The 16,755-nt window shown below is 38.5% G+C and overlaps 1 protein-coding gene across 7 annotated transcripts in view; it reads right to left on the minus strand.

Annotated features, from left to right (window-relative positions):
* The window catches only part of jakmip3.L (Janus kinase and microtubule interacting protein 3 L homeolog), an 81,420-nt gene that overhangs the window by 15,488 nt on the left and 49,177 nt on the right, over nt 1–16,755 (minus strand). For 2 of the 7 annotated variants that reach the window (XM_041568604.1, XM_018226668.2), the window contains exons 4-16: nt 15,831–16,046; nt 11,739–11,858; nt 10,430–10,576; nt 10,211–10,339; nt 8,787–8,822; nt 8,625–8,684; nt 5,749–5,874; nt 4,791–4,919; nt 4,096–4,179; nt 3,898–3,960; nt 1,916–2,014; nt 1,588–1,686; nt 1,445–1,504 (exon numbers count right to left, since the gene is read on the minus strand). In XM_041568604.1, coding sequence (XP_041424538.1) covers nt 1,445–1,504; nt 1,588–1,686; nt 1,916–2,014; nt 3,898–3,960; nt 4,096–4,179; nt 4,791–4,919; nt 5,749–5,874; nt 8,625–8,684; nt 8,787–8,822; nt 10,211–10,339; nt 10,430–10,576; nt 11,739–11,858; nt 15,831–16,046 — 1,368 coding nt within the window. The remainder of the gene's footprint in view (nt 1–1,444; nt 1,505–1,587; nt 1,687–1,915; nt 2,015–3,897; nt 3,961–4,095; nt 4,180–4,790; nt 4,920–5,748; nt 5,875–8,624; nt 8,685–8,786; nt 8,823–10,210; nt 10,340–10,429; nt 10,577–11,738; nt 11,859–15,830; nt 16,047–16,755) is intronic. The other 5 variants (XM_018226669.2, XM_041568607.1, XM_041568605.1 and 2 more) reach the window with 5 other exon arrangements.

The raw sequence follows: 16,755 nt of genomic DNA on the forward strand, positions 1-16,755 counted from the left end.
GTCATATCATTACCACCTGTTTGTTAGAGTTAGTGGGGACACAGCCTATCTGATGTCTCACGGGTGCCAGGAAGCCCTAGAAGCTGCATCTGCCTTGAAGGGGTGGTACTTCTTTTCCTTAGAATGTTGGGCATATTTACACAACTGACTTACACCTACTGAATTGCATGCTTTCATAATGCCAATCATCAAAAGTGACACCATTTGCACACAAATACAGCAATAAATTGCAAAAATGGATGGTAATTAGCATCTACATTGATAAATCATGCTCAATTTGCTCGACACTTAATGGACACCGTATTTTGCACCCGTTTTATGCCTTTGAACATACTTGCATTTGTAAATAAGCCTTTTTTATCTTGATTCCCCTTTATCATGTGGCCCAACTTGGTTCCAAGAGCGATTCCAGCATCTACTTGGAATGTGGTATCAGTAATGCTTTATAATTGGTGCCAGATCAATTTGCAGTCCATTAAAAGCCAGACAGAGCTCTTATATCCATATTACTATCTCTTTCTTTTTATTTATCCCTTCCCAACTATCATTATAACACTGCCTTTCTCCACTCTCAGTGGACCTAATGCAGCACTCTTCTTCTAATAAACTATACTGACTACTGAATTTAGAGACCTAACAGAGGGTCGGATTTGGTCTTCACCTTCTGGGTCTCATTCAAAATATTTTCAGGGTTTACAAAACCATCACAATGGGGCACGTTAAACCTAATCAGATTGTAAAACAAAAAGCATGGAATAACCCGTAAAACATATAATTAAAAAATAGTGGTGATCAGTGCTAGTAATGTCACATGTGTCCAATGTCTGAAACCTGTATAAGAAACAAGGTGTTCCAATGAAGAACAAGAAGAGACTGGAAGTCAGCCTACAGTTAGATATCATGGGACTGGTCATGGAATTAATATTATATAATACATGATTTTTATAGAAATTAGATTAATTCAGTTTTAGCTGCTGTGTATAACTATTTTTGTAACGACTGTAGGGTTGCTGTAACCAAGAAACTCCATCCTGTGGGTAAACAAAAACCCCAGTAAGTTTCTTTCCAGCATCGACTCCTCTGTGCCAGTGGCATAGGGGCTGTCTTTCTAGAGCAAGGGCTATATCGCTTTAGTCCTACATACCCTCCTCATTTGTTTGTAGCTCTGAAAACCATGCCACTACAATGAAAAGCTAGATGTCAAACTACATTATGAACCAGGACTGATCAGAATGGTATCAAGCAAGCAGAAAGACGTACTCAGAGAGACAAACATGACATAGGCAGATTGTAAAATACCAAAAATCTAACTGGCTAATATATGTGGTCAATCTGCCCAAGCCGCCTGTTAGGCTGAATCATTCTGTTTAAGCAGCACATTGGGAGATAGCAGGAAGACAAATGTGACAACCATAGTCATGCACAATTTAGAAAGGGAACATACACTTACGGCGTTATCCCCTAGGATATCCAGCTTTTTCATTAGCTCCGAAACAATGATACCCTAAAAAATATAGTAATGATCAGGGTACGTAAATAGCTCCTAGCGGAGTCCAAGTACAGTGGAACAAAGACCTCAGAACTTACAGTAAAACCTTCTGCTTCACAATAAACCTGCAGCGGGCTCTTTCCTTCTGTGAAAGGGAAGTGATGGAAGGTGATGGCTGGGGATCTCCTCTCCCTATCCTAAAAATAAACCAAGGTTTAGCATGTGCACAACAATACCCAAGTTGTGGGGTGAACTAGGAGTAGTGTTGTGCATCTAATACAGCCTATAGAGATGGAAACACTTCTTTGGAATATACTGTATTCCAATTGACACACTAGTGCATTCCAACAGGAATTAAATATTAGGAGACATAGAAGTAAAGGAAATGAAGGTGCCAGACCTAGTGGCTAATAATTAATGTCTTACTTCAAGCTCCAATATCCTAAATTCCAGGAGTTCATTCTGATCCTTCACATCTTGAATGTCATGTTTGAGTTTGGCTTCATCTGTTTCCATTTGTTTGATCTGCAGGGAGAAGATACCATTGTTTTCAAGACTTGGATACTTTTGGCATGGTCATTTACCCAACCAATCACAGGTTCTCTGCTATTTGAACTACACTGACATGTCTAGGTATTGTCCTAACCACAAATCAGGGCCTGTTGCTTGACAACTATGTTGGTGCCTCCTTTCAAATGTGTCTGGAGAATTTCTAGATTCTCAGCCTTTAGGCAGTTGCTTATCTTCAAAAAAGTTGATTGGGACCCTCTTGTCTTTCACACCACGACATTATCAGGGCCTTTTTAGGCAATGCAACCAAGTCCTCCTTTGTTGAGGCAATGAGTAGCAGTCTATGGGACATTATTCCAAAGAGTGACTGTGATATGTGCATTGGTGAGAATAAAGATGGGGGAAAGCATTTTGTTGCTGGCCTATTGGCCAATCATCAGACTCAGGAAGATGTTAAGTAGTCAAGGATATAAATAAATGGGTTTGTAGTATTTAAAGCTGAAAACATATAGAAAGACCATAGTAATTTGGTAGGTTGTATATCTATGGGTAATTAGAGTAACAATTTTGCACCCCTGTGTCAGATATTTTGCCTCATGTGGACCCAATTGTTACCTGTGGCTAGTTATATAATCATTTCAGGGTATAATAAGGGTAAAATGTAAAGGCATGTGCAAGATTTTGCTTACACCTTGCTCCACCTCTCTCCAACCGATATGACTAACCATCTGGCACTATGTTGTGACACATTCAGTCATAGAGTACTCAGCTTGTAAGGAGTAATATAATTTATGTTATGTAAGTATTTTTGGTTCTAATTGATCACCAAGGTAGCACTGTTGGGTAAAGTGGGTTATATAAGGGGGAGAACATGAGATAACTTTCTCTTTGGATGACAAAAAGATCAAGGGAATGACGCTGACGCACATGTGCACACGCGCGGTGTAGGATTTGCCGGACGGGGGGCCCTAAAGCAGCAGCCCCCTGGGTCTGGAAGGGGCCCTGAGGCAGAAGCCCCAGTGGGCCCCCAGTCTGACCCTGGGTATTAGGTAGAAGTAGTAGGTAGGTCATTTAGTAGTAGGGTAGCTTGGTGGAGCTCATTGTACTCTGCGAGTGTCAGGTGTAGGTTGTATAGTTCAGTCCCAACAAAGAGAGGGAGAAGGACCAGTGCCCTGGCTGTACCTTGCCCAGATTAGGGACCCAAAGACAGGGCCTAGTACCTCAACGTAACATGGACCTCGGTGTTGAAAGTCATTTGAAGTGTACAGCGTCCCTGACTCAAGGAGGAGGCAGGGACAGTAGACAGCCAGTCGGACCTAGTGGCATTGGCCTCAAAATGCTGGTTTGGAAACATTGGCAAAGATTGTGTGTGGTATCCTTGTGAAAGCCATGCTGGTGACTTTAACTAAGAGTCACCTGAAACCTTCCGTTTATTTGCTTAAGTGCTCTTGGATGGTAACGGAGGTGTGAGTTAAAGTCGATTAAAGTAAACCAAAAGCAACTGGACACCGTGATACAAGTTGCCATAACATGCGTCACACAACAGGCATTACCAACCGATACCAACGGGGAGGAAACCTTATGTTAACAAGTGCTTATTTCTACTTCTAAAGTCTACATGCACTATTTTATATGAATTAATGAAATTAAAACAATAAGTAGGTATCAACAATTGTATCTACAATAACAGATATAAAAAGATTATTGATGGACACCCTGATGGAGTAGAAATAACATGGGTACAATAAATTAGAGAAAGTCATCTGGAGAAAGTACTTCAGGCAAAAATATACCATATGTACAGTTTAATATATATATATATATATATATATATATATATTAGACATTTTGAAATATAAAATAGAAGAGTTTTTGTATGTGTCTGATTTAATACTCACTTTGTCTACAAGTTCCTGATTTCTCCTGTACAATCCCTGCTTTTCCTCAATCCACTTCATGTCCTTGGAAATGAATGAAAGAGGTGACAGAGTTGGAGCAAGAAAACAGATAGCACAAGCCCTTGTTAATGTGCTTAAGTCCAGACTATGTATTTATTGCTCCTTTATTTAAGAATGCAAGACAGAGGATTCCCTTACCTGGCCCTGCTCCGACATAGCTTTTTCAAGGTCTTCTATTCTTCTCTGATATTGAAAAATATCTGTTTGAAGCTGCTCTCGGGTCTGTTGGATATTATAGAAATATAAGGTCTTAAATTACACAAAGGTCTTACTCAAAAAGCAGCCTAATATATCTTATTAACACTGCACCCCAAGGAGAATGCCTCGGAGGAGTACACCTGACAAAACATTTCTTTTTAAAATTACATATATCTTATATACTAAAAGACATATGCTTAATAATGTGCTATTTAATAAATGATAGATGTTGGGCTTATTGTGCTAGGGATGTCCAACCTGTAACCCATCAGATGTTGGTGCTTTATTCCTAAACAATGCCTCTTGCCCCAGAATATAGCTGCAATTTTTTAATTTTCTGTAGCTCTATCCATGATGATAATTCATGTTAATGAATAGGTTCCAAGCTGGTTACATCACTGCACTTTAACTCAGTGCCAATTTAACTGTCCATGACTCCTGTGCCAATTCAACAAGACACTTAGTTATTTACTAATGCACATAGTGTGGGTGCTCTAATATAGATGCCACAGAGATGCAATGCATCTTTATAAATATGCCTCTTAACCTGTAGGTCTACAACTACTTCTGCAAATGGTGATATACAGTAGTTCAAGTTCAATTCAAATTACTGAAAGAGATTAATCGACAGAGACCTTAACTTCTCGCTCTGCATCTAGGGTTCCTCCAACTTGTTCCTGCAGAAGAGCGTATGCACGTTGCAAGGCCTGATATTCCATGGTCAGCTGGCGGAATCTGAGCTCCGTCTCTTCTTTGGCCATTCCCTGGAGTAAATTCACAAGTAAAGGGTGTGATTCTCATAGTAAGCTGTTAACTAGCATCAGCAGAACCTAAACTTAATTGCAGGAACATGTTTGGTTTTTTATCATCATTTAGGATCTAGGATTATAAGGTATCAGTTGGCTTGCTTTTCTCCCAAAATGGTAGAGAATTTGGCCATGTTTATAAATAAAGTACATAAGGATTACTAGGAAACCATAATGTGTGTGTGTGTATATATATATATATATATATATATATATATATATATATATATATATATATATATATATATATATATATATATATATATTGTGTATATATATATATATATATATATATATATATATATATATATATATGTAAAGGGAAGGAGAACGTCATCAATAAAAATAACTTAAACTGGAATACCTTGTTCACTTTAATTTGTGGAACATAACTCTATCACAGCAAAAATCATAATGTTCATTAATTTATACAAATCTTGAAAAAAAAGTAAAATAGCTTGAATGTTGAAGGTACACCTCCCCTTGACTTCAATAGAAACATGGCAGATTTCAGATTTTCAGCTTTTTGGATTGAAAAAAATTTGAGTCCAGAAAACTCAAATTTGTTTTTTTCACCTGGATTTTCTTGAATTTCAGAAAACTGCGGTCTCAAATTTTTTTTATAAATTTGCCCCTTAGTGAGAAGTTCTATCATAACTATCATCCAAGCAGAGCTCTTGGCTTGCAGGTAAGGACTTCATACATTAGCTAGTAAATATTAAGGAAAATATTATTTCAGTGTGTTTAATGATGCATTTAATAGAAATCACTCATTACTACAGTTTACCTCTTCCACATCCTCATCGGGGGTGCATGGCGTCCGATCTGTTCTGTCTGTGTGGTAGGAGATTGAAGAACCGTCTGAATCTAGTGAAGCTTCCTCATCGTAACCAAAAAAGGTCTCCACAACTGGCTGTAGGGAAAAAGTCAGAGCTTACAGTTAATGCAGTTTGTTTATTACAACATAAAGGCCTTACTTTGAAAGCAATTTATTTATCTATTTTGCTGAACTTCTGTCAAAACATTACCTGCCATTAAATAAGTCATTTCTTTTTACTGGATGAATCTGAATCAAGTGTAGAGAGTTAAAATATGTTTTCAATTGTTTACAAATGTATCTAAGTCCAGGAAGAATCCTCATAGTCATCTGACCAAACTTATCCTCACTCCACTATTTGCACTCTGTACATCATCTAACCTAAAAAAACGATTGTATTTCAATAACATCTCTAAGTGGGTGAAATCTAGATCCATCTTTCTCCCCCTGACCTTACTCTCAGGCTCGTTCTCTGGTTAGTGGCTGTGTCTGTCCTATTTCTTCTTAATGTTCTGATATTTTATTAAGATGAATCTAATTTTCTATTTCCTCTGTTCTACTGTTCTGTGCCAGAGATCTCATTTACTCCCAATTAAGGATCCATTGTATGCATCATTTTTGGATTCCTCTAAGTTTGATGACCTTCAAACAATCCTCTAATTATAATCCAGCCATTGAAAGTGCAATCACTCATGCAACCTTGATTATATTAAACATAATCAATCCACAGACTACATAATGAATTAGGTAGGTTAACCAATATACAGTAGTTGAGCCAGTGTCTTTTCAGCTTTAACCCCCATCTGCACCTTTTTCAGATGTAGGTTCTATATAAAGAAATATTATATTTTCAGATTTCTCATTCTCTATAGTTATTTTTTATCTTACTTAAACACTGAATATTTTTTTATAAAAATACTTAAATTAAACAACCATTGTGCTTTATACTATTATACACTTGGGGTCATTTATGAGCGTACGGCAAGTGCAGGTGCTACAAAATTAAATGCAATGGAGAACACATGGTGACACAATCTATAATGGAGCAAACAAGCTCCTGCACTTCCACAATTTGGTCAATAAGTCCATCCTGCCTCTTCTGATGAATAGTAAGCAACTAGTCCAGGAAGCTACCACCACCTTGGATTTAGCGGTAACTCCAGGGTTCTCACAAAGGGGTTGCATCAGCAGGTGCAGGCCCAGACTGGCAATCTGTGGGTTGTGGCAAAATGCCATAAGGTCTGTTGTAAGATTCCATGGACAGTCACTATTTAGTGGGCTGATGGAGACTGTTGGGCCTCTGTGTTTGGAATGCCAGGGCCTATTTTGACTCCCATTCTGGACCTGAGCAGGTGCTCCAGACTTGTGTCTAGTGGACAGAGGCAGACTGGGGTACCCATGGCCCACTGGGTACCCAATTAAACGGTCCACAACCCAGCCACCACTGCCCCCTGCCCACTTCTCCAGGGGAAAAAAAGGCAGTATGTTCCACAAAGGAATGCACAGCCATCTTTCATTTTGTTTGAATCATTCCAAAATTGGGTGCTGGTAGATGGCTTCAGTGTCGGACTGGCCCACCAGAATATCAGGAAAACTCCCGGTGGGCCAAGGTGTCAGTGGGCCTCTTACTTCTAACCTTTTGGTCTATTTCATGGTCATTCTCTATTTCTTTATGGGAATAAAGAGGCTTAATAATGTAAGAATAGAGTACAGTATGTAGAGAAAAGAGACTAGGAGAATAAAGAGGTGAGGTTGAGTGAGGAGAGGCGGTATAATAGTTTGGAAAGTTGGCCCTCAACCTAAGGTTTTCTGGTGGGCCCCTGGTATCCCAGTCTGACACTGGATGGATTGTAGGCAGGTGTTAGGGCCCAACAGGATTGGGACCCACTGAGATTTTTCCCAGTATCTAGGTGGGCTAATTTGACCCAGCCAGTGAATCAGATGCAAACACTGCATGCTCTAGAGGTGGCACAATCCCCACTCTAAAAATACTACATGTAATGTGCACAATTCTGGTTGATACACCTTGGAGCATGCCTGCAATTAAGCTGGAATTATAAACTGCATAATGGATCAAAAAAATACAGATTTGAGACCGACTGGCACTTGATTTTGTAAATGTCCCCTACTGAGTTGCATGCCGTGTACACTTTCTATTAAAGAGGGTTAGTAAAAGACTTGGAAAAAGCTTAAAGGGATGGGTCAAGGTAACTTTAAGTATGTTATAGAATGGCCAATTCTAAGCAATATTTTAGTTGGTTTATACTTTTCTAATTACTTCTGCCTCTTTCCAGTTTTCAAATGGGGGTCACTGAGCCCATCTAAAAATACATGCTCTGTAAGGCTACAAATGTATCATTATTTCTAGTTTTCTATTCAGGCCCTCTCCTAATCATTTTCCAGTCTCTAATTCAAATCAGTGTATGATTGCTATGGTTTTTTGGGCCCTAGCAAACAGATTGATGAAATTGCAAACTGGAGAGCTGCTGAATAAAAACCTAAATAACTCAAAAGCTACAAATAATTAAAAATGAAAACCAATTGCAAATTGTCCCAATATCTGAATGTCTGAATATCGGTCTCTACATCATACTAAAAGTTAATTTAAAGGTGAACCCCTTTAAATATAATGCCCATATGATGCCCAGCTTACAGTACACACAAAAGATGATTTAATATAATTAGCATTATCCAAAGTTAAACTACTGCAATAAGTCTGTATGAATTGAAACCCTGCATCAGTGTTTTATTGCACCCTCTCAATTCGACCCGGGAATAGAACAACACATGCCAGAAAGTGATTGCTCTGATCACAAATTACAGACAATTAGAGAATGGAACTGTACCTTGGGGAGTTTTGCCATTTTCTTTCTTTGTTTTCTAAACCTTAAAAGCTTTTCACGGTCCTGGAGAAAGCACAATATGTTGTTTTTATACAGAGACCAGTGCACTTCCCTGTGATATTGCTCAATGTCCAAGCAAAGCCTTCACTCATTTCCACTACTTACCAAGCCGCTCTTCACATAGCTGGCAGTTTCCAGAGTCTGGTAAAATAAATCACATCAGCATTCATTAAAGTGATTTGCTGCTGCATAATTATTCCCAGAGAACAGAAAACAGTACAACCATTCTGAAATGGAGTTAAATTTATGGGCAATCAGTGTTAACTGGAACTGTTTCTATATCTAAATATCAATAGTATAACTAGTGGCGGTAAAAAAAATTCAATGGCACTTTTTTCACCAGTATTGCCATGGAGCTTCTTGTTTGTGTGTCTGTTGCAACCCACAAGACTTATATCACCTGCTTACAGCACCATTGTAATGTCTACATGAATAATCTATATTGACTATCACCCAAAACATAACATGGAAAATACTGGCTCTGCCATTTTGCCTTAACTAACAAGGCTGAAGAGTCTCGGACCAAAATTCACTAAAGGACTAAGCGCCTAACGCTAGCGTGAATTCGCCAGTGTAGCGCAATTTTGTTAATTCGCCGATTCACTAACGTACGCTAGTGTTACTTCGCACCCTTACACCTAGCGAATTTGCGCAATGGACGTAACTACGCAAATTCACTGACGTGCACATTTTTCTGAACGCTACCTTTTACGCCTGACACCTCAGACCAGGCGAAGTGCGAAGTAGATAGGGATTGCTTCAAAAAAAGTAGAAAAAAATTCTAAGTCCCAAAAAACGCTGGCTTATTGTCTTTTTTTTATGGGTGATAGGCTGAAAAAGATCGAAAAAAATTTTGGGGCTCCCCTCCTTCCCCCCTACATTTCCTAACTCATGGCACCTTAACTATACAGTGGGCACATGTGTAGAGCAAAATAACAATTTTATTTGCTGTTTTGAAGGTTTCTCAGGCTTATGTAGTGATGCTACATATTCCTCCATTGTAACTTCAATTTGGCGACATATGCAAATTAAGCATCGCTAGCGTAACTTCGCTTTGCTTGGCGAATTAACGCTAGTGCAACTTCGCAACCTTACGCTTCCCCTGAGCGCAACTTCGGATTTTAGTGAATTTGCGTAGCGCTGGCAAAATTACGCCTGGAGAAGTGCGGCGAAGCGGACACTGGCGCAACTACGAATCTTAGTGAATTTGCCCCTCAGTGTCAGGGGAAGTAGACTCTGAAGAGCTGAGCATCATTAGGGCTCTGTCTGATGAGCAAATTTATCAGCATCTCAACATACTGAGGGCCCTAAAATAAGTTTGCAGTGGAATCTGGCAGCTTCTTGATATGCTACTGTGTTTGAGTCAACCATTGTTGGTATTGGACAATTGACTTTGAAGTTCTCTGACATCTTATATCTGTTTGGCACTTAAATACTGTTTAATTTCAACCGTTGGTATTGGACAACTGACATCGAAGTCCTTTCTCATCTCATGTCTGTTTGGCACTTAAATACTGTTTAAACTTTACCTTACAAAGTTCATCAATGAAGAGTTGCTGTTCGTTCAACTGCAGCCTCAGAAAGTCAACTTCTCTCTCTTCTCGACTTTGGTCTAGATCATTCAAGGAGCTTGGCCTTCTTATACCAGCTTTTTGTCTCTGCATGAATAGAAAGATAATATAGGACCTTTAAAACTAAAACTCCTTCTCCAAAAATCACTTTTGTGGTTTTAAAACCATAATACTAACCATTTCTATGTTTTCATGTGTTAAAAACTTTAGCTTGTTCTCCATTTTCCGCAACGAGTGGGACATCTCTTCATTTTTCCGGCTAAGTCGCTTGTTTTTGTCCAGAATAGGTTTATATTGACTTTCTGCCTCTCTTAAACGTTTTAACTTGATTTGAAAAATAAAGTGAAGAGAAGAACGGTTATGTAACAATTTTTTGTTTGTATAAGTTTACCTCGAGTTAAGTATCCAAGAATCCGCCCAATGAACGTATATGGATTAATAGGGCTTTTGGCTTAGGATGAGGACAATTTTCCCTATAGTTCTGGGCAAAAATGTCATTGGAACTCTTGAAAAGCACAGTACCCCCATAGCCTGCACTCAGAGGTGTATCTCTTCATGCTCTTGAAACGGAGGTCAAGGAGCGTCACCTTTCTGATCTATACAGTGCTGCAAGCCCTTGAGTGCAAAAGCTCCATGAATGGGTCCTAAGGGGTGAAATATTGCACCCCTTAGAGATTAATAAATGAGACCTATGTCCCCATATCTCACTTGCTGCACTTGCTTTCCTCCAGCTCACAAATAATAAATAATGATATTAAAGAAAAAGTATAGCTCCGGATTATCCCCATAGCATCCTCCTTTGGTGGATAATGTTACTTAGCTATCCCTCTCAACCACAGCTATGGTCTATGGTCTTTAAAATGTAAACGTATCTTTCATTCTGTAAATCTCCAGTTATTTCTTTCCCTCTGGTTAATTATGTTCCATCATAAGAAATAAAATATCCCTTGCTGCTTGTAATTTGAATATTAGAAATCACATATGAATGTGCTGGACTTTCCTTTCCAGCTTATCTAATGATTACAGCCCATAACTTGCATCATTCAATTCATACTCAATGGGGGATATCTTGTTCTAGGGAAGTAATATATTCAGCCTGAAACATCTTCTCTTAGTTACATTTACTCGCACTTCTACAAAGGTTTGGGAATGCCTTATTATTTGCCTTGAGTACAGCACTATTTCCAAAGGTGAATTCTTTGGCCAAGGCAAATGGTATCCATTCTCTGACCATTATTTTTAAAAGCATGTTAAATGTACAAGGAGTTTCCAACAATGACTTCTTATTTAAGGGAAAACTTAATTCAATGTATGAATGATATAATTTTCCCATACTAAAGAGTTATATAGACCTGCCATTAAATTTGTGACTCACAGACACACTCAAAATATTTACAGTACTCATGCGTGGCTTGTCTGCTACCTAGCAGTTTACCACTTGCGGAAATACAATATTTACCCTTACAAATACTGACATTGGACTTACTAGTTCATTTCTCTCTTCTGACAGTAACGCATTCCGGTCTTCTAGTTTCCGGATAATTGCACTTAATTCAGCAATTTTTAGTTGGAACCGACGAGCATCCTTTTCATCCAACTGCTGTTCCTAAAACAAAGATGGACTGCAAATAACTGGCATAAGTTATAAGGGATTCAAGAACGTACTGTAGATGGTATTTTGGGAAATGTATTGATTGTGCGCCTTAAAGGGATACTGTCATGGGAAAAAAATTTTTTTCCAAAATGAATCAGTTAATAGTGCTGCTCCAGCAGAATTCTGCACTGAAATCCATTTCTCAAAAGAGCAAACAGATTTTTTATATTTAATTTTTAAATCTGACATGGGGCTATACATATTGTCACTCTCCCAGCTGTCCCTAGTCATGTGACTTGTGCCTGCACTTTAGGAGAGAAATGCTTTCTGGCAGGCTGCTGTTTTTCCTTCTCAATGTAACTGAATGTGTCTTAGTGGGACATGAGTTTTTACTATTGAGTGTTGTTCTTAGATCTACCAGGCAGTTGTTATCTTGTGTTAGAGAGCTGCTATCTGGTTACCTTCCCATTGTTCTTTTGTTTGGCTGCTGGGGGGGAAAGGGAGGGGTGATATCACTCCAACTTGCAGTACAGCAATAAAGAGTGATTGAAGTTTATCAGAGCACAAGTCACATGACTTGGGGCAGCTGGGAAATTGACAATATGTCTAGCCCCATGTCAGATTTCAAAATTGAATATAGAAAAATCTGTTTGCTCTTTTAAGAAATGGATTTCAGTGCAGAACTCTGCTGGAGCAGCACTATTAACTGATTCGTTTTGATTTTTTTTTTCCCATGACAATATCCCTTTAAAAAGGACCCAGAACAGCAAATAAGGTAAAAGGGAACTATGCTAATAAAGAAATTAGAATAAAAAACATATCCTGCTGTTTGTAAACAAAGCTATGATTAAAATCCACTCTCAGTATACAGCCTAAGGAAGCCTTACCAATCCAGTAATGACTTTCATAGGGTAAAAGGTGGCATTTCAAGTCTATATGATAGGATACAATAGAATCACTGGGTCTTAAAATGATGCCCCCGTCCCAGTTTATACCCCAATGAAAGGATCCAAATTGGGGTAAAAATTGGGACGGGGCTAATCTGTCAAAACTATCTCACTAAGGCAGCCATTTATTTCCAGGTGATTGGACAGTCAAAGCAAACGAAATGCCCATCCAATTTAGAGCAGCTATAGTCACATGTTCACTAAAAAAAATAATACTCTGAATATACAGTGAAAACTCAATTTTACAGCCCCTGATTTCCCTCATGTTACACCCTTTTTTGTGGCCCCACAATTATATAATGTATAATGGATTTACCTAGTTTTACATTTTCCCAGATTTTACATGATTTTTTTCTGGTCCCCTGAAAAATGTGAAAACTGTTCTGTATTGCCCCTAAATCACCTGAACACTGTACAATGTTTTCTGCACTGGTTTGTTTGCAACAATAAATTTAACACCAACGGCAACAAATTCCTATGAGACAAAGGAAGCCATTAGATGAACAGTCTTCAAAAGTCACATTTAGCAACAACTGGTGCAGGAGAGACTTTGGGTTTTACCTATATATGTACCTCATTTCTATAGAAAGGAGAAACAAATCTGCACAGTAATAACCATTACCAAATGTCAATTTCATAAGTCCCCTGGTTAAACAATAAGGGACAGTTTTATCAAAGGTCGAGGTGAATTTTCGAATGAAAAAAATGTGTATTTGGACTAGGGAATAGTCAAAATATGAATTGAAATTGAAAAAAATTAAAAAATATAAATATCGAAATTTATCATATACTGTCTCATCAACCATTCGCCATCTAAAACCTGACGAATTGCTGTTTTAGCCTATGGGGGACCTCCTGGAACCTTTTTGGAGTCAATTGGTGGACTTTTTAAGGTTTTTTTTTGGAAAAATGTCGAATCGAATTCGAGCGAATGTGATATTACTTCGATTCGTATGATTCTAATTCGGCTGAATACGAAAACGGACCTCGTCGACCAAAAAAAAACTTTGACTTAATTTCGGTTGGTCTTTTTGAATTTCGAAGTTTTTTCAATTCGACCCTTCATAAATATGCCCCTAAAAGTGGCAAACATGCATCTTCCATTGAAAGAAGAAATAAATAAATAATTAAATAAAGAAATAGATAGATAGATAGATAGATAGATAGATAGATAGATAGATAGATAGATAGATAGACAGGGGCTAACTTGTAGTATATATAAACATATAATGCCTTGAAAAAGCTTTCAGAGCCTTGAGCAATTTTCTCAATTTAATTGAGGAACCAAATTCTGCACTGAGATTGAATTCTGTAATAGTTCCATTTCAAACACTCAAAATTAGTTTTTTAATGTAAAATTGTTTATATTAAAAACACACTATTTATAAAATAGAAATATGTTGTTGGTGTTCAATCCCCACAATTTAATATTTTGTAGAGGCAGCTGTTGCAGCAATAACAGCTTTAAGTGACGTGTGCTATGTATGTACCAGCTTGCACACTGCATTGTTCCAGGCTGGTAATCTTCATGACATTAATTGGATGACACTTGGGGGTAAATTTACTAAGCAGTGAAAATTCGCCAGCGACTGCTTTGCAGCCATCGCAACACTTCGCCAGGCAAAAATTCACTCAGACAACGTTAATTTACTAAAATGCAAGGTTGCGCCCAGGGCGGTGAACGCCAGCGAGTTTTCTCTAGCGTTACGTCGGCAATGCGAGCAAATCCTACTGAAACTTCATTAGAGGTCTTTGCTCAGGCTAATTTGCATATGGCGGGAAATTTAAAGTTGAATGGACGTATATGTTGCAGCAAATACATTACATTACACAAGTACTGGGAATCTTAATAAAGAATATAGATTTGGTATAATGCCCTACACATGAGCACACTGTATAGTTAATGTTCCATATGTTAGAAAATGTATTGGGGAACCCGGTTACCCCCAAAAAAAAATTGAAGGACTTTTGCAGGCTCACTCTGAAAAAAGGAAAAGACGCCAGCATTTTTTGGACTTTTTCCACTAAAAAATATGATGTAAGTAACAGAGGATTGAGGAAGATCAATGCACTTTGCCTGGTCTGAGCTGGTGAAGGCAAGTCTGGTGAAAGAGGTAATGTTCAGTAAAATCCGCATTTTAGGGAATTTGCAGAGTAACGTCCAGTCACCAGAGCAAAGATTTGCATGGCAATAGAGTGTGAATGAGTGCTAGCGTCTGTCTCTTACGCTACTGAAGTTAAGCCTTCGCTCGTTAGTAAATCGGCAAAGTGCCTAAAAATGGTAATGCTGGCGAATCGTCGCCATCGTTAGTTACTTCGCCCTTGAGTAAATCTGCCCCTTGGACATCTTCATTTTCAAACAGAGCCATAGATTCAGAGCTGAGATTGGGCTATTGTAGGACATTCACCCTTTTCATATTTTTCCTTTAGTCACTCCATTGTTACTACGACTTTGTGTGTGGGATCATTGTTCTGCCAAGATATGAACTTTAAATTATTCATCAATCGGGAGTCCACATCTGATTACTGCCTTGGTTAAGCCAAAGGGACTCGCCGCAGTTCACAGGCATCATATGCAAAAAATCCCTATATCAAAAGATATCTGTCCCAAGGCTTCTTTCTCCAGTAAAAAAATATTTTATTTAAATTCACATTAAAATTCAGATACATACTGACCCCACATGGCCCACCAGGCCCACTTAAGATTCAGTATTTAGCAGGCTTTAGCAGTATTTCCCTGTATTTTGCACCACTCATTCACCCTTCTATTTAGCAAGGTGCACAGACCCTGCTGATAGAGCCCGGATGGTCGGTCTACAAACTATTGAAGAGTGGGGATTAAATAAAAATATCAGAGAGAACAAACTGGCAGTTGGATTTGTTACCGAGTAAAATGAGGGTCTGGATGCATTCTCAAGGCCCTGTATATTGACATTTTGCACAACACAGAAAAGAAAAATGATTACTTCCAAAAACAATGCCCATAGATATTGGAATCCCTAAATAAAGACGGCAAAAACCAGATTAAAATTCTTACAGGGCTTCCAGAATGATCTGAAGTATCTCCTGCACCACTTGCAATGGGAACCTCCCGTTTCGGGCTGCTCAGATGACGGTCAGACTCTTTGAACTGGACAAGCTGTTCATCTAAGGCCTCCTTTTGGAGTTGAAGTCTTTGAGCATGCCCGGCTTGCACCCCTAACTCTTTTTCCAGCATGTAAACTGCTCTGTCTTTTAATTTAATTTCATCCATCTACAAGGAGAACAGAACAAAGTCACTCAAATGGCACAACAACAGTCTCCAAGCTGCTTGCAGTTAGTTTACATTGGGATGCTATTCCTAGCGCTGTGATAATAACTCACTTAACTCAACTGGCTTAGCAGTATGATATAGGGTTTTATAAATGCAGTCCTTCCCAAACTTTAAGTAGTTGCTGGGGGGACTCCGTTAGGACGAATATGCCAATTTTCTGTGACGGATACATCTGAAAACCCAACTTGAAGGTCAGTTAAGTTAAAGGGGAACTATCACAAAAATTAAAATGTAATATAAGCTTCAGCTTACTGAAATAAGAAACTTTCTAAATATAACCATTTGCATATTCTGCATTGTTTCTGAAATAATCAAGTTTATATTCACTATCCCTCTCTCAGCATCTGTTTCTCTTTATTCTGTCTTCATGCAGCAGTTGGGTGTCAGATATTCATTTTTGACAGTGAGATCAAATATATCTTATAGGGGGACTCCCTTGACTGGCAGATGTATTAGAGCTCACTCAAATGACGTATTCCAGTACAAACAAAATCTAACAAAATACCGTATATACTCGAGTATAAGCCGAGTTTTTCAGCCCCCAAAATATGCTGAAAAACTCTACCTCGGCTTATACTCGGGTCAAGCGCAAAAACGGTCACCAGCGTCTAAGAATAGTCGCCAGCGCCTAAGAATAGTCGCCGGTGCT

Source organism: Xenopus laevis, chromosome 7L (genome assembly GCF_017654675.1).
Source record: "Xenopus laevis strain J_2021 chromosome 7L, Xenopus_laevis_v10.1, whole genome shotgun sequence".
NCBI lineage: Eukaryota > Metazoa > Chordata > Amphibia > Anura > Pipidae > Xenopus > Xenopus laevis.